Consider the following 23,614-nt stretch of genomic DNA (forward strand, 5'->3'; position numbering starts at 1 on the left):
TTGATATGCGACTTTGGCGTGAAAGTCGCGTACCGCATGGCCGACCCCACACAGGGATCGGGTCGGGTTTCATGAGACGCCGACTTTGCCAAAAGTCGGCGACTTATGAAAATGAACGATCCGTTTCGCTCAACCCTATTCAGAAATCAATATTTTGTGGAATAACCATGATTTTTAATCACAGCTTTCATGCGTCTTGGCATGCTTTCCACCAGTCTTTCACACTGATTCTGGTGTAAAAATGTAAGTAGTTCTTCATTGTTTGATGGCTTGTGACTATCCATCCTCCTCTTGATTACATTCCAGAGGCTTTCAATGGGGTTCAGGTCTGGAGATTGGGCTGCCCATGACAGGGTTTTGATGCGGTGTTCTCTTAATTTTTGCTAGAGCTGTATAGTATAGTTCTTCGCATACCCCATGTTCAGAGCATTGCAGTAGCTTAAATATTCATGATTATGAATTTACGACTACAAACAACTATCTGTCACTATATGTGTGGTCATATCCATGGATACCTAAGCTACTGCAATGCCCACAAGCGACATAGCTTATAAGAAGAACTATATTACATTTCTATTTTAGGTATTTGCTAATATTATTATTACACATACTACATATTGGGATAGAATCTTAGAGGTGAAAATACCTCTTTAACAGCAATTTTTCACAGCTTTAAAAATGAAGTCAAAATTGATATATTACCAGGATAAGCTATGTTCCCTGGTTGGTGAAGTTTTCGTAGCACAGTCTACCAACAGGAGACTCCTGTTCACTCTCCCAGAGGCAACGCTCCTCTGCTTGTGTGAGTGTAAAACAATTAGTCGAGCCACCAGCAACTGCAGTAAATTTGCATAATGGGCCAGATGTTAAATTTGCCTCAACACCAACCAGGTCCAGATGGACCTACAATGTGAAATTTAAACAGCAGATACCCTGAGCTTCAATTCAATGGACTTCTGGCTCAGCAGATTAGACCATCGGCAAGAAGTGGTTCAGTTTGCTATGGGCTTTGCTCAATGCCAATTTTAATTCACCTATGGCTGAAGATAATCGTTAGATCCGTGCATTGTGTTCTATATTGTTCTGATGCCATCAGGAAAATGTTCTCACAAGAGTATTTGCATGCTTCTTATGGATTACCAATATACAGGAGAAAGCCACAAGGGCATTTTATAGTATATACAACATATTTCATTATGCATGATATAAATTGCTTCATTGTATGATTTTGGGACCCATCTGAGAGAGCTTCTTATTCAACAATCATTTGCATTTGTTATATGATCAATATTTGAAATGAACTTTTGGAGTAGACCATCGAAGCCAGTCATTTTTGGTTGAACAATATTCATTTTGTGTTAAAAAATCATTAACATTTTTAGTGCATCTAAAACTCACAGTAGGTCTCTTTTCAACTGCTTCTCCCAAAACTGGATCTTTTTCTATCATATGCCACTTTTTAATTTTACTTCTTTTTGTTGAGGCCGTAGGGCTGTAGCGAAAAGAGAAAAAACATCTATGGTTCTTAGCTTTATACTTTTTCCTTTTAAAAATAGTGGATCTACTTTTTCTCTATCATTGGCCTCATTATTTCATCAGGGTAGCCTCGTTTTAATAAGTACTTTTTTAATTCTAGCACTTAATCAACAATAAGTTTCAGTGTATTTCTAAAAATATGAGCAGTTAAACAGCCCTATTGGCACTTTTACTAAACAGGCTCATGTATACATTTACTGTATTTTTTTAACCATTCCTTACCATTTTCACCACATACAACATACCTACTTTTTATCAGCCTGGTTGGTTCTACTCATTTGCCACAGGTAGATTTTACATTACATTGTTCCTCCAGCCCTTGTGATATATTATGATACATTTATTTCAATTGTAAGCTGTTGGCTATCTGCCATTACCCTGACATGTGATCACCACTCTTCGATACCTGGATTCACTTTTCTTTCATTTTTGTTCATTAGTTGCCCACGTTTTTATGTTCTACTTGAGCAGTGCTCATTTGGCCTCCTGCAGCGTGGTAGTTCATGTTTGCTTGTGTTGTTTACATTTTCTAGTACACGATTGATAGGGGCATACCTTCTGTTAGGGGTCGAGTTCCCGCCTCTGCACAGGGGGAATCTCGGGCCATCTCCGCTGCGGTCTCCCATTCTTCTCCTGCCGCAGTGGAGCCTGCTAAGCGGAGACGTCAGTCCCAGCGTCTCGCTCAGTCTGACTCTGTACAAAGGGTTACTGCTGCTTTTCCAGCTTCTGCCATTGAAGTCAGTGCTGGGCAGACGCTTCTGGGACTAAGTCCTGCTTTTCTCGTTTTGAGCATGCCCAGAGTAAGATCTCTCAGTGGAGATCGAGGGTCACATGTTCAGATACTGCAGCTAAATCCATTGGTCCCCCAGGAAGGTCCTGAAGGTGCTCAGGCTCTGTAGCAGCCTCTCATTGGTCATTCTAGGAAGGTCCTGTACTTGCTGCAGCTATTTAAGGCTCTCATGACCGCACGGCCATGCGCTAGTATTGAATCTGTTACGTGCATGCGCCAGTGTGGTCATTTATATGTGTTCAGGGACTCGGCTGAAATAAGCCCCTAGAATGCCGGCACCTCCGGCGAGGAGGTTGTCTACAACCGCCAAATAGTGCCACCATTTACTAGCAGCAGGTTCTCCTGCACGGTGGACCCCAGGCTGCAAACGCATCAATAATAATAAACATCTATATTTACTCGGTGCGTTCCACTAGCCCTAACACCTTCTTATTTGGTTCTTAGTTTCTGACCAATTTAAACTTGTGTGGGTGTTCATTCATAATCATTTACACTTGTAACCCATAATCTGTACTAATCCATTGAGAAAGAAACTAAAATCATTTTGAGGGGGAAATAATAACAAAACTAAATTAATGTGGTTGCATAAGTGCAAATACCCTCTCATAATTAAGGATGTGGTTGTGTTCAGAATTACTCAATCACATTTAAACTCATTAATTATTAGTCAGTACACAGGTGCTTTTAGATTATGATTAACCCCATATAAAGTTTACCTGTTTTAGTAGGATTTTCATGACATTTTCCATGTTGCATTGTATGGGAAAAGCCATGGTCTCTAAATGGCTTACAACACAGCAAAATGATTTAATTGCTGAAAGTTATCAGTCAGGAGAAGTGTACACATTGTTTTGTAAGGACCTAGATGTCCCCCAAAAATTGATGAAAGACAAATCCAAGTCTGACTATGTTTTTCCCAAACTTATATCAAGTGTTCTGAAAACAAGTCTGAAAATCTGTTATTATCTGTTGAGATCAAAGTTGAACATTTTGTCTATAATTCAAAAAGGTTTGTTGGTGCAAAGGTCACACTGCGCGTCTCCAAGAAATAGCCTTACTCACAGCGAATCATGGTGGAGGTAGCATTACAGTTGTGCTAAAAAGTTTACATACCCCGGCAGAATTTTTGTTTTCTTGGCCTTTTTTCAGAGAATATGAATGACAACATCAAAATGTTTTCACCACTCATGGTTAGTGGTTGTGTGAAGCCATTTATTGTCAAACTACTGTGTTTTCCCTTTTTAAATCATAAATCATCACAACCCAAAACATCCAAATGACCCTGATCAAAAGTTCACATACCCCATTTCTTAATACCATGTATTGCCCCCTCTAATATTAATGACAGCTTGAAGTCTTTTGTAGTAGTTGTAGATGAGGTTCTTTATTTTTTCAGATGGTAAAGGTGCCCACTCTTCTTGGCAAAAAGCATCCAGTTTCTGTAAATTCCTGGGCTGTCTAGCATGAACTGAGCGCTTGAGATCTCCCCAGAGTGGCTCAATAATATTGTGGTCAGGAGACTGAGATGGCCACTCCAGAACCTTCACTTTGCTCTTCTGCAGCCAATGACAGGTTGACTTGGCCTTCTGTTTTGGATCATTGTCATGTTGGAACATCCAAGTACTTCCCATGTGCAGCTTCCGAGCTGATGATTCCAAATTTGCCTCCAATATTTGCTGATATGCTGAATTCATCTTTCCTTCAACTGTGACCAAGTTTCCTGTGCCTTTGTAGCTCACACATCCCCAAAACATCAGCAATCCAACTTCATGCTTTACGGTAGGAATGGTGTTCTTTTCATCATAGGTTTTGTTGACCTCTCTCCAAATGTAACTTTTATGGTTGTGGCCAAAAAGTTCAACTTTGGTTTCATCACTCCAAATTACCTTGTTCCAAATGTTTTGAGGCTTTTCTCTGTGCTGTTTTGCGTAATGTAGGTGAGATACTTTGTGGCATTTGAGCAGTAATGGCTTTCTTCTGGCGACTCGACTTCTTCAAGAGCCTCCTTATTGTGCATCTTGAAACATCCACACCACTAGTCTTCAGACAGTCCTGTATTTTAGCTCATGTTATTTGTGGGTTTTCTTTGCATCTCGAATGATTTTCCTGGCAGTTGTGGGTGAAATTTTATTGGTCTACCTGACCGTCATTTTGTTTTTACAGAGCCCCCGATTTGCCATTTGTTAATCACAGTTTGAACACTGCTGACTGGCATTATCAATTCATTGGATATCTTTTTGTATCCCTTTTCTGTTTTATACAGTTCAACTACCTTTTCCTGTAGATCCATTGACAATTCTTTTGCTTTCCTCATGACTCACAATCCAGAAATGTCAGTGGCTGGATGAAAGATGCAAGAGTCTGTCTGGATCCCAGAAACTCACTCAGCTTTTATGCACACACACTGATTACAAGCACACAGGTCCACGGGTGAGGAGGTTACCTTTAGTAGCCATTCAAATCATTTGTCTTAACTTCTGTGCATGTTATCAGGCCAAAATCACCAGGGTATGTTAACTGTTGATCAGGGTCATTTGAATGTTTTGGGTTGTCATTGTGATTTAAATAGAGAAAATACAGAAGTTTGACAATAAATACATAGTAACATAGTTAGCAAGGCCGAAAAAAAGACATTTGTGCATCAAGTTCAGCCTATATTCCATCAGAATAAATCACCAGATCTACGGTCTTCTAAAAAACCTAATATCTGTAAAATACAATATTGTTACGCTCAGGGAAGATATCCAGTACTCTCTTGGAACCCCGTGACTGAGTTCGCCATGACCACCTCCTCAGGCAAGGAATTCCTGATTCTCACTGCCACAACAGTAAAGAATCCTCTTCTATGTTGGTGGAAAAACCTTCTATTCTCCAGAAGTAGAGAATGCCCCCTTGTGACCGTCCTTCCTGAGCACTGGTGCCCAAAACTGTACACTGCACTCCATGTGCGGTCTAACCAGAGATTTGTACAGAGGCAGTATAATGTTCTCATCATGTGTATCCAGACCTCTTTTAGTGCACCCCATGATCCTGTTTGCCTTGGCAGTCGCTGCCTGGCACTGACTGCTCCAGGTAAGTTTATCATTAACTGGGATCCTCAAGTCCTTCTCCATGTCAGAATTACCCAGTGGTTTCCCATTCAGTGTGTAATGGTGATATTGATTCCTTCTTCCCATGTGTATAATGTTATGGTTCTCAATGGCAAGAGAACATAGCCCAGCAAACATAAGAACTAGCTCTTGGAAGGATGGAAACTAAACTGACCATGAACTAAACCTGCCGCACAACTAACAGTAGCCGGGTAGCGTAGCCTGCGTTTTATCCCTAGACGCCCAGCGCCGGCCGGAGGACTAACTAATCCTGGCAGAGGAAAATATAGTCCTGGCTCACCTCTAGAGAAATTTCCCCGAAAGGCAGACAGAGGCCCCCACAAATATTGGCGGTGATTTTAGATGAAATGACAAACGTAGTATGAAAATAGGTTTAGCAAAATTGAGGTCCGCTTACTAGATAGCAGGAAGACAGAAAGGGCACTTTCATGGTCAGCTGAAAACCCTATCAAAATACCATCCTGAAATTACTTTAAGACTCTAGTATTAACTCATAACATCAGAGTGGCAATTTCAGATCACAAGAGCTTTCCAGACACAGAAACGAAACTACAGCTGTGAACTGGAACAAAATACAAAAACAAACAAGGACTAAAGTCCAACTTAGCTGAGAGTTGTCTAGCAGCAGGAACATGCACAGAAAGGCTTCTGATTACAATGTTGACCGGCATGGAAGTGACAGAGGAGCAAGGCTAAATAGCGACTCCCACATCCTGATGGAAACAGGTGAACAGAGAGGATGATGCACACCAGTTCAATTCCACCAGTGGCCACCGGGGGAGCCCAAAATCCAATTTCACAACAGTACCCCCCCCTCAAGGAGGGGGCACCGAACCCTCACCAGAACCACCAGGGCGATCAGGATGAGCCCTATGAAAGGCACGGACCAAATCGGAGGCATGAACATCAGAGGCAGTCACCCAAGAATTATCCTCCTGACCGTATCCCTTCCATTTGACCAGATACTGGAGTTTCCGTCTGGAAACACGGGAGTCCAAGATTTTTTCCACAACGTACTCCAACTCGCCCTCAACCAACACCGGAGCAGGAGGCTCAACGGAAGGCACAACCGGTACCTCATACCTGCGCAATAATGACCGATGAAAAACATTATGAATAGAAAAAGATGCAGGGAGGTCCAAACGGAAGGACACAGGGTTAAGAATCTCCAATATCTTGTACGGGCCGATGAACCGAGGCTTAAACTTGGGAGAAGAAACCCTCATAGGGACAAAACGAGAAGACAACCACACCAAGTCCCCAACACAAAGCCGAGGACCAACCCGACGCCGGCGGTTGGCAAAAAGCTGAGTCTTCTCCTGGGACAACTTCAAATTGTCCACTACCTGCCCCCAAATCTGATGCAACCTCTCCACCACAGCATCCACTCCAGGACAATCCGAAGATTCCACCTGACCAGAAGAAAATCGAGGATGAAACCCCGAATTACAGAAAAAGGGAGACACCAAGGTGGCAGAGCTGGCCCGATTATTGAGGGCAAACTCCGCTAAAGGCAAAAAAGCAACCCAATCATCCTGATCTGCAGACGCAAAACACCTCAAATATGTCTCCAAGGTCTGATTCGTCCGCTCGGTCTGGCCATTAGTCTGAGGATGGAAAGCAAACGAGAAAGACAAATCTATGCCCATCCTAGCACAGAATGCTCGCCAAAATCTAGACATGAATTGGGTACCTCTGTCAGAAACGATATTCTCCGGAATACCATGCAAACGGACCACATTTTGAAAAAACAGAGGAACCAACTCGGAAGAAGAAGGCAACTTAGGCAGGGGAACCAAATGGACCATCTTAGAGAAACGATCACACACCACCCAGATGACAGACATCTTCTGAGAAACAGGAAGATCCGAAATAAAATCCATCGAGATGTGCGTCCAGGGCCTCTTCGGGATAGGCAAGGGCAACAACAATCCACTAGCCCGAGAACAACAAGGCTTGGCCCGAGCACAAACGTCACAAGACTGCACGAAGCCTCGCACATCTCGAGACAGGGAAGGCCACCAGAAGGACCTTGCCACCAAATCCCTGGTACCAAAGATTCCAGGATGACCTGCCAACGCAGAAGAATGAACCTCAGAAATGACTTTACTGGTCCAATCATCAGGAACAAACAGTCTACCAGGTGGGCAACGATCAGGTCTATCCGCCTGAAACTCCTGCAAGGCCCGCCGCAGGTCTGGAGAAACGGCAGACAATATCACTCCGTCCTTAAGGATACCTGTAGGTTCAGAATTACCAGGGGAGTCAGGCTCAAAACTCCTAGAAAGGGCATCCGCCTTAACATTCTTAGAACCCGGCAGGTAGGACACCACAAAATTAAACCGAGAGAAAAACAACGACCAGCGCGCCTGTCTAGGATTCAGGCGTCTGGCGGACTCAAGATAAATTAGATTTTTGTGGTCAGTCAATACCACCACCTGATGTCTAGCCCCCTCAAGCCAATGACGCCACTCCTCAAAAGCCCACTTCATGGCCAAAAGCTCCCGATTCCCAACATCATAATTCCGCTCGGCGGGCGAAAATTTACGCGAGAAAAAAGCACAAGGTCTCATCACGGAGCAATCGGAACTTCTCTGCGACAAAACCGCCCCAGCTCCGATTTCAGAAGCGTCGACCTCAACCTGAAAAGGAAGAGCAACATCAGGCTGACGCAACACAGGGGCGGAAGAAAAGCGGCGCTTAAGCTCCCGAAAGGCCTCCACAGCAGCAGGGGACCAATCAGCAACATCAGCACCCTTCTTAGTCAAATCAGTCAATGGTTTAACAACATCAGAAAAACCAGCAATAAATCGACGATAAAAGTTAGCAAAGCCCAAAAATTTCTGAAGACTCTTAAGAGAAGAGGGTTGCGTCCAATCACAAATAGCCTGAACCTTGACAGGATCCATCTCGATAGAAGAGGGGGAAAAAATATATCCCAAAAAGGAAATCTTTTGAACCCCAAAAACGCACTTAGAACCCTTCACACACAAGGAATTAGACCGCAAAACCTGAAAAACCCTCCTGACCTGCTGGACATGAGAGTCCCAGTCATCCGAAAAAATCAAAATATCATCCAGATACACAATCATAAATTTATCCAAATAATCACGGAAAATGTCATGCATAAAGGACTGAAAGACTGAAGGGGCATTTGAAAGACCAAAAGGCATCACCAAATACTCAAAGTGGCCCTCGGGCGTATTAAATGCGGTTTTCCACTCATCCCCCTGCTTAATTCGCACCAAATTATACGCCCCACGGAGATCTATCTTAGAGAACCACTTGGCCCCCTTTATGCGAGCAAACAAATCAGTCAGCAGTGGCAACGGATATTGATATTTAACCGTGATTTTATTCAAAAGCTGATAATCAATGCACGGCCTCAAAGAGCCATCTTTCTTAGCCACAAAGAAAAAACCGGCTCCTAAGGGAGATGACGAAGGACGAATATGTCCCTTTTCCAAGGACTCCTTTATATATTCTCGCATAGCAGCATGTTCAGGCACAGACAGATTAAATAAACGACCCTTAGGGTATTTACTACCCGGAATCAAATCTATGGCACAATCGCACTCCCGGTGCGGAGGTAATGAACCAAGCTTAGGTTCTTCAAAAACGTCACGATATTCAGTCAAGAATTCAGGAATCTCAGAGGGAATAGATGATGAAATGGAAACCACAGGTACGTCCCCATGCGTCCCCTTACATCCCCAGCTTAACACAGACATAGCTTTCCAGTCAAGGACTGGGTTATGAGATTGCAGCCATGGCAATCCAAGCACCAACACATCATGTAGGTTATACAGCACAAGAAAGCGAATAATCTCCTGGTGATCCGGATTAATCCGCATAGTTACTTGTGTCCAGTATTGTGGTTTATTGCTAGCCAATGGGGTGGAGTCAATCCCCTTCAGGGGTATAGGAGTTTCAAGAGGCTCCAAATCATACCCACAGCGTTTGGCAAAGGACCAATCCATAAGACTCAAAGCGGCGCCAGAGTCGACATAGGCATCCGCGGTAATAGATGATAAAGAACAAATCAGGGTCACAGATAGAATAAACTTAGACTGTAAAGTGCCAATTGAAACAGACTTATCAAGCTTCTTAGTACGCTTAGAGCATGCTGATATAACATGAGTTGAATCACCGCAATAGAAGCACAACCCATTTTTTCGTCTAAAATTCTGCCGTTCACTTCTGGACAGAATTCTATCACATTGCATATTCTCTGGCGTCTTCTCAGTAGACACCGCCAAATGGTGCACAGGTTTGCGCTCCCGCAGACGCCTATCGATCTGGATAGCCATTGTCATGGACTCATTCAGACCCGCAGGCACAGGGAACCCCACCATAACATCCTTAATGGCATCAGAGAGACCCTCTCTGAAATTCGCCGCCAGGGCGCACTCATTCCACTGAGTAAGCACAGCCCATTTACGGAATTTCTGGCAGTATATTTCAGCTTCGTCTTGCCCCTGAGATAGGGACATCAAGGCCTTTTCCGCCTGAAGTTCTAACTGAGGTTCCTCATAAAGCAACCCCAAGGCCAGAAAAAACGCATCCACATTGAGCAACGCAGGATCCCCTGGAGCCAATGCAAAAGCCCAATCCTGAGGGTCGCCCCGGAGCAAGGAAATCACAATCCTGCTGAGCAGGATCTCCAGCAGAGCGAGATTTCAGGGACAAAAACAACTTGCAATTATTTTTGAAATTTTGAAAGCAAGATCTATTCCCCGAGAAAAATTCAGGCAAAGGAATTCTAGGTTCAGATATAGGAACATGAACAACAAAATCTTGTAAATTTTGAACTTTCGTGGTGAGATTATTCAAACCTGCAGCTAAACTCTGAATATCCATTTTAAACAGGTGAACACAGAGCCATTCCAGGATTAGAAGGAGAGAGAGAGAGAAAGGCTGCAATATAGGCAGACTTGCAAGAGATTCAATTACAAGCACACTCAGAACTGAAGGAAAAAAAAAAAAAAAAAAATCTTCAGCAGACTTCTCTTTTCTCTCCTTTCTCTGTCAATTAATTTAACCCTTTATGGCCGGTCAAACTGTTATGGTTTTCAATGGCAAGAGAACATAGCCCAGCAAACATAAGAACTAGCTCTTGGAAGGATGGAAACTAAACTGACCATGAACTAAACCTGCCGCACAACTAACAGTAGCCGGGTAGCGTAGCCTGCGTTTTATCCCTAGACGCCCAGCGCCGGCCGGAGGACTAACTAATCCTGGCAGAGGAAAATATAGTCCTGGCTCACCTCTAGAGAAATTTCCCCGAAAGGCAGACAGAGGCCCCCACAAATATTGGCGGTGATTTTAGATGAAATGACAAACGTAGTATGAAAATAGGTTTAGCAAAATTGAGGTCCGCTTACTAGATAGCAGGAAGACAGAAAGGGCACTTTCATGGTCAGCTGAAAACCCTATCAAAATACCATCCTGAAATTACTTTAAGACTCTAGTATTAACTCATAACATCAGAGTGGCAATTTCAGATCACAAGAGCTTTCCAGACACAGAAACGAAACTACAGCTGTGAACTGGAACAAAATACAAAAACAAACAAGGACTAAAGTCCAACTTAGCTGAGAGTTGTCTAGCAGCAGGAACATGCACAGAAAGGCTTCTGATTACAATGTTGACCGGCATGGAAGTGACAGAGGAGCAAGGCTAAATAGCGACTCCCACATCCTGATGGAAACAGGTGAACAGAGAGGATGATGCACACCAGTTCAATTCCACCAGTGGCCACCGGGGGAGCCCAAAATCCAATTTCACAACAGTATAACCTTACATTTATCATTGTTAAACTGTATCTGCCACCCTTCAGCCCAAGTTTTCAACTTATCCAGATCCATCTGTAACAAAATACTATCTTCTCTTGTATTGACTGCTTTACATAGTTTTGTATCATCTGAAAATATCGATATTTTACTGTGTAAACCTTCTACCAGATCGCTAATAAATATGTTGAAGAGAACAGGTCCCAACGAGGACCCCTGCGGTACCTCACTGGTCACATCGACCCAGTTAGAGAATATACCATTTATAGCCACCCTCTGCTTTCTATCACTGGCTATCAATGGCTTCACACAACCACTAACCATAAGTGGAGAAAAAGTTTTGATGTTATCATTCATATTCTCTGAAAAAAAGGCCAAGAAATCAAAAATTCTGACAGTGTATGTAAACATTTGAGCACCACTGTATGTTTTGGAGCTGATTTTTGGCATCTGGAAAGGGGGCTTTGATTTAAGTTGAGGGAATTATAAACAGTACAAAATATCAATTTTGCATCAAAATCTTCAGGCCTGTGTTAAAAAGCTGAAGATGAAGAGGAAATTCATTTTTCAGCACAACATCAACCCTAAGCATATCTGCAGATAAAGGTTTTGGAATGGCCCAGGCAAAGCTCAGACCTGAATTCAATTATAAATCTGTATGTTGATTTGAAGAGTGCTCTACACAAAATTTGACAGATTTTCAGCACTGTTGCATATAAAAGTGGGTAAAGATTAACAATTCTAGATGTGCCATGCACATAGACTCCTACCCAAAAATGTTGAATTCGGTCATAAATTCAAAGGGTACTTCAGCAAACTATTAGATTAAGGATGTTCATATTTATACAATCACCTTATTTTATATGCTTGCTTTTCTTTTCACTCCTATAAAAAATTAATTGTGTTTTTCAATTGAATTGTACAGATTATGGATGACATTAATACCTTAACAACTTTGCTATTTTGTTGCTTTAGGACAGAGCATTTTTTTTATTTTTTATTGTCACATTTCATAAGCCACAATATATTTTTTTCACTGTTAGAGCTGCTTGATTTTTTTCAGGATGAGATGCATTTGTCAGTGGCAGCATTTAGAGGGTTATATAACGTATTACCTGTCTTTTTATTACCGTAAGTCTTCTTTGATATAAATAGAAAAAAACTGAAATTCTGATGTTGTTTTTTAATGTTCTATATTTTCTGCTATTAATGTGGTTTATAAATAAGGTCTTAATGTTATTCAGTTGGTCAGCACAATTATGGCTTTACCAAATTTATACATTTTACTTTCTGTTTTCCTTCTTTTGTGCAATAAATACACTGTTTAGAAAAATCATTTGTTTTTATGTCACCGTATATTATGAGAGCCTTACGTTTTACAGTTTTCTGTCAATGCAGTTCTATGAGGTCTTAGTTTTTGTGAGACAAGATGTAGTTTTCAGTTATACCATTTACTGGTACATACATACATAAAAGTTTCAATATTTCTTTTTTTACACTTTTCTGTAGGTAGGATATACAGAAGAAACAATTCAATTTTTTTTAAACACTTCATTATTTTGTTTAATTGACATTTACTTTATTCCACAGGTCAATATGCTAATAATACACACCTTTTATAGTTTTTTGTGCTTTACTATTCTTACACACACAAAAACAATTCTTTAAATACATCTTTATTGGGGGGTTCACCATATTTCAAGACCCATAATTTATTTTTTCATAGAAAGAGTTACAGGAGGGCTTTTTCTTTGCATGTTTAACTGTAAGTGGCATTTTGGGGTACATAAAGTTTTTTTTAGCACTTTTAAATTACGGTAATTATTTGTGAGGCTGGATGAGCAAAATCCAGCAATTCTGATTTTTTTTTTTATATTTTGTTCTTGCAGCCTGCACCATTTGTAATAAATAATGGTATAGTTTTAATGTATAGGTCACTATGATTACAGTGATATTCAACATATAACGACTGTTTATTTTTATGTAGATTTGTTAGCAAATATTTTTTCGTAGGGGTGAAATTAGCTTTTTAATCTTTATCTTTGGTGGCAGAAAAGACAGAATTGGCCTTAGAATACCAGCCTTTGAAAAAAAAAAAAAAGAACATGATAGGAAGTTGAAATGGTAATTGTTTAAAATATTTTTCTCAAAATGAGGTAAAACTCTTCTTAACCAAATGTGAACTATGATAAAAAGTGGTTATATGTAATGATTGATGAATAGTAGATTTCAGCAAATATTGTAAGTAAATAATTTCCGTTCTTCCTACCTCGGTATTTGCATTCTCTCTAGTAAATGATTTAACCCTTCGCCATATGTACCCTCTAGGCTTTCAGCCCACTGTAGTATAGCTACAGGTGAAATAACTTCAAATACTAAAAACAAGCTCTGTCTCCTACTGGAAAGCATAACTCCCTAAACTGATAATGAATTCTAATGTAATGAGTATGTGTTTTTCTAGCAGTACATTATAATGGCTTTCATTATTGTAGAATGCTTCCTACATTGTGAAAGTTAATAGCTGACATTGTAACTCCATGACATTTTCCTCACTCCAGGAAATGTTTCAATCATTGCTTAATATTTTACAAAGAAAGAAGAAAAATAATAGTTGTCCTTAAGGCTGCATACAATAGTCTTTTCTGGATGATTGGATATTAAAGGGAATGTATCATCAGAATATGATGTATTGCATTGTTTTTATGTTAAATCTATTTTAACTTTTTAACTTTTTTTTGCCCATATTGGCAATTTTTAATATCAAAATCTTTATTACCATAAAAAATTTGAGATTTTGCAATTTTCATATTGGCCACTGGGATTATTTAAGACATACTTCCTAATCTATAAAGAAATATTTTCAGCAGGCATCAGGTAGGAAGAGTCTAGAATTGCTCCAGTGGTTAGTGTGAAAATTGTAAGATTTCAAATATTTATTAATATAAACCATGACATTTTAACAAATACATTTAATGTAAATCCTGGTTTAAACAGTCGGTCATTTTCTGATCATAAAATCTCTTGAAAAACATTGAATAAAGTTGTTGGAAAATGATATAGCTGTGGCATGTTACAGTGGCATTTCCATGTAGCTATGTAAATTGTGTGCCATGACTGTTGGAGACAGCCATGATGTGGAATTTGCAGTACAAATGCTTTGTACACTGAACAATAGGTAAAAAAAACAAAACATTATTTGGAAGATTCATCCACTTCGCAAACACACCTCTAATCAAACATCTGTCCATTAATACATAACATTCGGGACAAGATACTGAATATTGGATTGAACTATATGATTGGAAGTCTAGTGACACTGTTATGGAGACCATAATGGATGATTGTAAACTGGGCAGCCTCCTGGGGCCATAGACTACCTATACACACTTATCATTATCTGCCAATTGTCATCACTTTCTCTGCTCCTTTATCTGCTGCACAGCTGTTTGCATTTTGTACTTTCTGTAATGCTGCTAAAGGTACCGTCACATTAAGCGATGCTGCAGCGATAGCGACAACGATGCCGATCGCTGCAGCGTCGCTGTTTGATCGCTGGAGAGCTGTCACACAGACCGCTCTCCAGCGACCAACGATGCTGAGGTCCCCGGGTAACCAGGGTAAACATCGGGTTGCTAAGCGCAGGGCCGCGCTTAGTAACCCGATGTTTACCCTGGTTACCAGCGTAAAAGTAAAAAAAACAAACAGTACATACTCACCTGCGCGTCCCCCAGCGTCTGCTTCCTGATACTGACTGAGCTCCGGCCCTAACTGCACAGCGGTGACGTCACCGCTGTGCTTTCACTTTCGGGCCGGCGCTCAGTCAGTGTCAGGAAGCAGACGCTGGGGGAGGTATGACGCTGGGTGAGTATGTACTGTTTGTTTTTTTTACTTTTACGCTGGTAACCAGGGTAAACATCGGGTTACTAAGCGCGGCCCTGCGCTTGGTAACCCGATGTTTACCCTGGTTACCAGTGTAAAACATCGCTGGTATCGTTGCTTTTGGTGTCAAACACAACGATACACGGCGATCGGACGACCAAATAAAGTTCTGGACTTTATTCAGCGACCAGCGACATCACAGCAGGATCCTGATCGCTGCTGTGTGTCAAACTAAACGATATCGCTAGCGAGGACGCTGCAACGTCACGGATCGCTAGCGATATCGTTTAGTGTGACGGTACCTTAAATGGTTGAGCAGGATTTAGTCAGTCCTTAATTAGCCCTTAACTTCCTCGCACTCCTTGGTATACAAACATCCATTTTTAAGGAAGCTGCAAACACATTGTAAGATTACCCATGCAAAATGTTTGCATATGCTACAATTTTCACATTTTATTTTCTTTTTCTTTAATAGCTACAAAGGCTGAAATATCTATATATATAATTGTCTAAGGGTTTTTCCGTCTGTCTGTCTGTCTGCCTGTCCTGGAAATCCCGCGTCTCTGATTGGTCGAGGCCGCTAGGCCTCGACCAATCAGCGACGGGCACAGCATGGCGACGATGATGTCATAATGGAAATCCCGCGTCTCTGATTGGTCGTGGCCGTCAGGCCTCGACCAATCAGCGACGGGCACAGTATCGACGTAGATTTCGAAATGGTTGCCACGGCGACGATGATGTCATAAAGGTTGCCTCGACCAATCAGCGACGGGCACAGTCTGCCGTGAATTCTGGAATCATCATTGTCCATATACTACGGGGACATGCATATTCTAGAATACCCGATGCGTTAGAATCGGGCCACAGTCTAGTTTTTACATAAACATTTACACCATGCCTGCAAATATTAAGTAATGAGGATGCTTTCATTTTTAATTAGAACTCCAAATGATCAGTTATCTAGCCACATTTATTATTGATACTAGTTTATGGATGTCCCTTTCCATTTAAATCAATAACATGCATTTCACTCAGATTTAAGTGGGTGTTTCTATAGAAGAGACTTCAAAGTCTCTTGCTCATCAATCTGAAACTATCCACTGGTTTATACAGTCATGGCCAAAAGTGTAGGCACCCTTGACATTTTTTTCAGAATTTTTTTTTCAGAAAATTATTGCAATTACACATGTTTTGTTATTCCCTTTGTTATTCCCTTTATTCCCTTTGTGTGTATTGGAACACCACAAAAAAATAGAGAAACAAGGCAAATTGGTCCCCAAAAAACCCCCAAAATGGGCTGACAAAATTGTTGGCACCCTCAACTTAATATTTGGATGCACAACCTTTGGAATAACTAACTGCAACAAATCACTCACAATAACCATTAACAAGCTTCTTACACCTCTCAACTGGAATTTTGGACCACTCTTCTTTTGCAAACTGCTTCAGGCCTCTCATAGTTGAAGGTTGCCTTCTCCCAACAGCAATTTTAACCTCTTAATCCCATATGACATACTATCTCGTCAAGGTGACCTGGGACTTAATTCCCAGTGACGGGATAGTATGTCATATGCGATCTGCCGCACTCAAGGGGGAAGCGCGGCCGATCGTGGCTGGGTGTCAGCTGACTATCGCAGCTGACATCCGGCACTATGTGCCAGGAGCGGTCACACCTAGCACATTAACCCCCGGCACACTGCAATCAAACATGATCGCAGTGTTCCGGCGGCATAGGGAAGCATCGCGCAGGGAGGGGGCTCCATGCATGCTTCCCTGCAGGCCCCGGATCCAAAATGGCCAGGGGGCTACATCCGCATCCTGCAGGGGGGTGGCTTACCTGCGCCTGCTCAGAGCAAGCGCTGGTAAGCCTGCAGCCCTGCATGTCAGATCGCTGATCTGACACAGTGCTGTGCAAAGTGTCAGATCAGCGATCTGTCACTATAACATGTTGCCCCCCCCCCCCCCGGGGCAATGTTATAAAAAAAAAAAAATTCACATGTATAAAAATAATAATAAAAAAAAATCCTAAATAAAGAAAACAAAAAATATTGTTCCCATAAATACATTTTTTTATCTAAATAATAAAAAAAACAATAAAAGTACAGATATTTAGTATCGCCACATCTGTAATGACCCCACCTATAAAACTGGCCTGCTAGTTAACCCCTTCAGTGAACACGGTAAAAAAAATGAGGCAAAAAACAACGCTTTATTATTATACCGCCGAACAAAAAGTGGAATAACACTCGATCAAAAAGACGGATATAAATAACCATGGCACTGCTGAGAACGTCATCTTGTCCCGCAAAAAATGAGCCACTATACAGCATCATCAGTGAAAAAATAAAAAAAGTTATAGTCCTCAGAATAAAGCAATGCAAAATTATTATTTTTTCTATAAAATAGTTTTTATCGTACAAAAGCGCCAAAACATAAAAAAATTATATAAATGAGGTATCGCTGTAATCGTACTGACTCGAAGAATAAAACTGCTTTATCATTTTTACCAAATGTGGAATGGTATAAACGCCCCCCCAAAAGAAATTCATGAATAGCTGGTTTTTGGTCATTCTGCCTCACAAAAATCGGAATAAAAAGCGATCAAAAAATCCCCCGCTATAAATAGTAAATCAAACCCCCCTTCATCACCCCCTTAGTTAGGGAAAAAATAATAAAATTAAAAAAATGTATTTATTTCGATTTTCCCATTACGGTTAGGGCTGGGGTTGGGGCTAGGGTTAGGGCTAGGTTTAGGGCTCAGGTTAGGGCTAGGGTTAGGGGTAGGGTTAGGGGTAGGGCTAGGGGTAGGGTTATGGTTGGGGCTAGGGTTAGGGTTGGGGCTAGGGTTAGGGTTTCAATTAGAATTGGGGGTTTCCACTGACTAGGCACATCAGGGGCTCTCCAAACGCGACATGGCGTCCCATCTCAATTCCAGCCAATTCTGCGTTGAAAAAGTAAAACAGTGCTCCTTCCCTTCCAAGCTCTCCTGTGCGCCCAAACAGGGGTTTACCCCAACATATGGGGTATCGGCCTTCTCAGGACAAATTGGACAACAACTATTGGGGTCCAATTTCTCCTGTTACCCTTGGGAAAATAAAAATTTGGGGCTAAAAAAAATTTGTGTGGGAAAAAATTATTTTTTATTTTCACAGCTCTGCGTTATAAACTGTAGTGAAACACTTGGGGGTTCAAAGTTCTCACAACACATCTAGATAAGTTCCTTGGGGGGTCTAGTTTCCAATATGGGGTCACTTGTGGGGGGTTTCTACTGTTTAGGTACATTAGGGGCTCTGCAAATGCAATGTGACACCTGCAGACCAATCCATCTAAGTCTGCATTCCAAATGGCGCTCCTTCCCTTCCGAGCTCTGCTATGCGCCCAAATGGTAGTTTCCTTCCCCCCATATATGGGGTATCAGCGTACTCAGGACAAATTGGACAACAACTTTTGGGGTCCAATTTCTCCTGTTACCCTTGGGAAAATACAAAACTGGGGGCTAAAAAAGAATTTTTGTGGGAAAAAATTATTTTTATTTTTCACGGCTCTGCGTTACAAAACTGTAGTGAAACACTTGGGGGTTCAAAGCTCTCACATCTAGATAAGTTCCTTAGGGGGTCTACTTTCCAAAATGGTGTCACTTTTGGGGAGTTTCAATGTTTAGGCACATCAGTGGCTCTCCAAACGCAACATGGCGTCCCATCTCAATTCCTGTCAATTTTGCATTGAAAAGTCAAACAGCGCTCGTTCCCTTCTGAGCTCTGCCATGCACCCAAACAGTGGTTTTCCCCCACATATGGGGTATCAGTGTACTCAGGACAAATTGCACAACAACTTTTTGGGTCCAATTTCTTCTCTTACCCTTGGGAAAATAAATCAAATTGGAGCTGAAATAAATTTTGTGTGAAAAAAAGTTAAATGTTCATTTTTATTTAAACATTCCAAAAATTCCTGTGAAACACCTGAAGGGTTAATAAACATCTTAAATGTGGTTTTGAGCACCTTGAGGGGTGTAGTTTCTATAATGGTGTCACACTTGGTTATTTTCTATCATATAGACCCCTCAAAATGACTTCAAATGAGATGTGGTCCCTAAAAAAATGGTGTTGTAAAAATGAGAAATTGCTGGTCAACTTTTAACCCTTATAAGTCCTTAACAAAAAAAAAATTTGGTTCCAAAACTGTGCTGATGTAAAGTAGACATGTGGGAAATATTACTTATTAAGTATTTTGTGTGACATATCTCTGTGATTTAAGGGCATACAAATTCAAATTTGGAAAATTGCAAAATTTTCAAAATTTTCGCCAAATTTCCATTTTTTTTTACAAATAAACGCAAGTCTTAATGAAATTTTACCACTATCATGAAGTACAATATGTCACGAGAACACAATGTCAGAATCAGGATCTGTTGAAGCATTCCAGAGTTATAACCTCATAAAGGGTCAGTGGTCAGAATCGTAAAAATTGGCCCTGTCATTAACGTGCAAACCACCCTTGGGGCTTAAGTGGTTAAGATGTCTCCACAGGAGTTCAATAGAATTTAGACTTGAACTCACTGCTGACCACAAGTGATGAGCAAATAGTGGAATAGTCGGATTAGGGAAAATTGGCAGAAATAATTTCTAATATCCGTGTATTCGGACCGAATAACAAATCCATTGCAAGTCAATGGGAAAGTCGAATATTTTTCTGCTAGACCCAACAAACAAGTCTGTGGGCATAGGAAAAAAGCTGAAATGGATGGGAAAGAGCTCAAACTAAATGGGATCAGAATGGAAAAGATGGCTGCATACCTTTCTGACTCACATATGGTATCTGGGAATAATGATGTCAAGCTATTGCATTGGTTTTACCGATTTATAAAAAGACCTACCAAACCAAGCCTACAGTTTTTTCAAAAGGAAAAATGCTAAGAAACATTTTTTCCTTCATTTAACATGTATATAATGCAAAATTAAAAAAAAAGAAACTAAAAAATTATACCTCCCCTTTGCCATATATTCATTCAGAGCGTTTTGGCTTTATTTTTTCCATTAACATTTGTTTGGGCTCTCACTCCTATATTTGGGAGGTCCCTCCCTCATTTCAAATAGTTAGCTAGAGAGTGGAATACATATTCCCCATTACTTTATAATGCCAGCTAAAACATGTCCATTTAAATTTTGGGCTTTGCCCGCCACCACCGCTACGTCTACTGCCAATTCATTATATGTCCCTCGCTTGAAAGTTTCAGAGGGCCAGCAGGTGCCATGAATCCTGAGTTTTATGAGCTCCACAGTTTATTTTGACCACTGGATACTAATGGGGCCATTGTCATAGCGGGTGAAGCTGCTGTAAGGTGCATATAATACAGTAGTCGGGGGAGCTGTATGCTCAATGTCAGTAAATTAGATTCTACCAGACACCAAAAGCTTTAGAATTAAATTCGGAACACAGTGTATGCAAGCAAGCGCCTGTATTGTGGTTAGTCTATGAGGCCTGAAACCTATGTTAGGAACAAGTACAAGCCTCATTTTACTTGGAAGCAGCCTCCTCAAGGGAAAGAGACAGGAGTGCCATTGACCAATCTGCACAAGCCTAAGCACTTCATCTGGAAACTACCCAACCATGCAGAATGTATCTTTTGCATGGTTTTGAGCCACAATGGAGAAATTACAGGATATGTTCCAGAGAGTGACGAGCTACAGAGCTCAGGTAAAGGCTTTAGCATGGCAGTGACCATGTTCCAATATGTGTAAGGCTGCGGCCTGAATAGGTCTGTGTAGCGTATTAACCCATTCTCTTAGACGTGCTTAAAATGTACAAAAACTGGGCAACACCCCACCACCATTTTTTTGGGACTCAAATTTATTAAATTTAAGGGAAGTGACAGTTTAACAAAGAGAAACAAGTCTGATTTAGGAGCCAGCCTGGAAAAGCCAGCAGTGGTCTTGTCCAGCACCGGACAATATAAAGTGGTAACGAATATGTTTGCCCTATCTTACTAACAATTTATGAACAGACATATATGCTGACAAGGGACAACTGAATGCTGCTCTGGGACAACAAACTGGACATGGTTGCTGACTGTTGTGTGCATCTGCAGGTTGTGGGCAAGGGGCATCGGCACCTGCTTTCTGGACAGCAAATTGGGAAGGCCATAACACAGGGGAAGGGCCAGTGGTTTCACTCTCAGACAGACTTTGTACACATGCATTTTGCTCACCTACCGGGTGGGGTGCTGTGTATGTGAGCAGTATATGGCGTATGCTAACAGAGGTATTATGTAGAATTTCCCTTTATAAAGGGATGTGTGGTAAGATTTTTGAACTAGCGGCATATATATAGAGCATGTTTCATTACTCATATTATTCTGTGTAAGGTTGAAACCAAAGAAGTTTGTGGAGCATATTAACCCCTTCATGACCTTGGGATTTTCCGTTTTTCCGTGTTCGTTTTTCGCTCCCCTCCTTCCTAGAGCCATAACTTTTTTATTTTTCTGTCAGTATGGCCATGTGAGGGCTTATTTTTTGCGGGATGAGTTGTACTTTTGAACGACGTCATTGGTTTTAGCATGTCGTGTACTAGGTGAAATTGCAAATAAAGTGCAGTCCCACACTTGTTTTTTGTTTGGCTTTTTTGCTAGGTTCACTAAATGCTAAAACTGACCTGCCCTTATGATTGTCCAGGTCATTACGAGTTCATAGATAAAAAAGAACCTAGTCATGTTAGGTGTCTAAGTGGTGAAAAAAAATCCAAACTTTGCTAAAAAAAAAAAAAAAATTGCGCCATTTTCCGATACCTGTAGCGTCTCCATTTTTCATGATCTGGGGTCAGTTGAGGGCTTATTTTTTGCATGCCGAGCTGGCATTTTTAAGGATACCATTTTGGTGCAGATACGTTCTTTTGATCGCCCGTTATTGGATTTTAATGCAATGTCGCGGCGACCAAAAAAAACATAATTCTGGCGTTTCTAATTTTTTTCTCACTACGCTGTTTAGCGATCAGGTTAATGCTTTTTTATTGATAGATCGGGCGATTCTGAATGCGGCGATACCAAATATGTGTAGGTTTGATTTTTTTTATTGATTTATTTTGAATGGGGCGAAAGGGGGGTGATTTAAACTTTTATATTTTTTTATTTTTTTTCACATTTTATTTTACTTTTTTTTTTTTTTTACCTTTGCCATGCTTCAATAGCCTCCATAGGAGGCTAGAAGCTGGCACAACGCGATCAGCTCTGCTACATAGCAGCGATCATCAGATCGCTGCTATGCAGCAGAAATGCAGGTGTGCTATGAGCGCCACCCACAGCTACCGGCGATCAGTAACCATAGAAGTCTCAAGGACCTCAATGATTACTATTCAGAAGCATCGCTGACCCCCGATCATGAGATGGGGGTCGGCGATGCGCTCATTTCTGGCAGCCCGGCCGGAAGCGCCGGTTAAATGCCGCTGTCTGCGTTTCACAGCGGCATTTAACTAGTTAATAGCGGTGGGTGAATCACGATTTCACCCGCCACTATTGCGGGCACATGTCAGCTGTTCAAAACAGCTGACATGTCCCGGCTTTGATGCGGGCTCACTGCCGGAGCCCTGCATCAAAGTGGGGTATCTGACCTCGGACGTACTATCCCGTCCGAGGTCAGAAAGAGGTTATTGCACTGATGTTCCAAAATGTCCAATTGCAGACCCAAAATCAGGCTACCAGATACACGCTGAATGGACCGCACTGGGGACCTCACAATAAATATTGCAGTTATTATCATTGCTATACATAGGGAGTACAATTTTCACCATTGCACAATGTGCAAAATTTAAAAAAAGTTACCCAAGGGGTCTGTGTCATACAAACTGAAAGACACCATGATGGGGACCTCACAATACATTCTGCAGTTATTAGAACAGATAGAGATGGGGAGTACAAATGTCACCATTGCACAGTGTGCAAAGTATTCAAAAAATTACCCAAGGTTTATCATACAAGCTGAAAGACACTGTGATGGGGACATCACAATACATTTTGCAGTTGTTACCAGAGGTAGAGTTAGGGAGTACAATTTTCACCATTGCGCAATGTGCAAAGTTTTCAAAAAATTAACCAAGGTTTATCATAATACATTTTGCAGTTATTGCAAGAGGTGGAGATGGGGAGTAGAAGTTTCACCATTGCACAATGAGCAAAGTTTTTAAAAAAATACCCAAAGGGTCTGTTTCCCACAAAAGAAAGAGGCCGTGATGGGGACGTCACATTATATTTTGCAGTTATTACAAGAGGTAGAGATAGGAAGTACAATTTTCACCATTGCACAACATATAACGTTTTCAAAAGGTACCCAAGGGGTCTGTATCATACAAGCTTAAAGAGGCCACGATAAGGGCCTCAAAATAAATTTTGAAGTTATTACTAGAGGTAGAAATAGAGAGTACAATTTTCACCATTGCACAATGTACAAAGTTTTCAAAAAATGACCCAAGAAGTCTGTATTATACAAGCTGAAAGACACCGTGATGGGAACCTCACGATA

The 23,614-nt window shown here is 41.2% G+C and overlaps 1 protein-coding gene across 1 annotated transcript in view; it reads right to left on the minus strand.

Annotated features, from left to right (window-relative positions):
* Positions 1–711: 711 nt before the first annotated feature.
* The window catches only part of LOC143799701 (uncharacterized), a 47,823-nt gene continuing 24,920 nt past the window's right edge, over positions 712–23,614 (minus strand). Inside the window, exon 3 of the mRNA XM_077281159.1 lies at positions 712–903. Coding sequence (XP_077137274.1) covers positions 712–903 — 192 coding nt within the window. The remainder of the gene's footprint in view (positions 904–23,614) is intronic.

The sequence above is a fragment of the Ranitomeya variabilis genome, chromosome 1 (genome assembly GCF_051348905.1).
Source record: "Ranitomeya variabilis isolate aRanVar5 chromosome 1, aRanVar5.hap1, whole genome shotgun sequence".
Lineage (NCBI taxonomy): Eukaryota > Metazoa > Chordata > Amphibia > Anura > Dendrobatidae > Ranitomeya > Ranitomeya variabilis.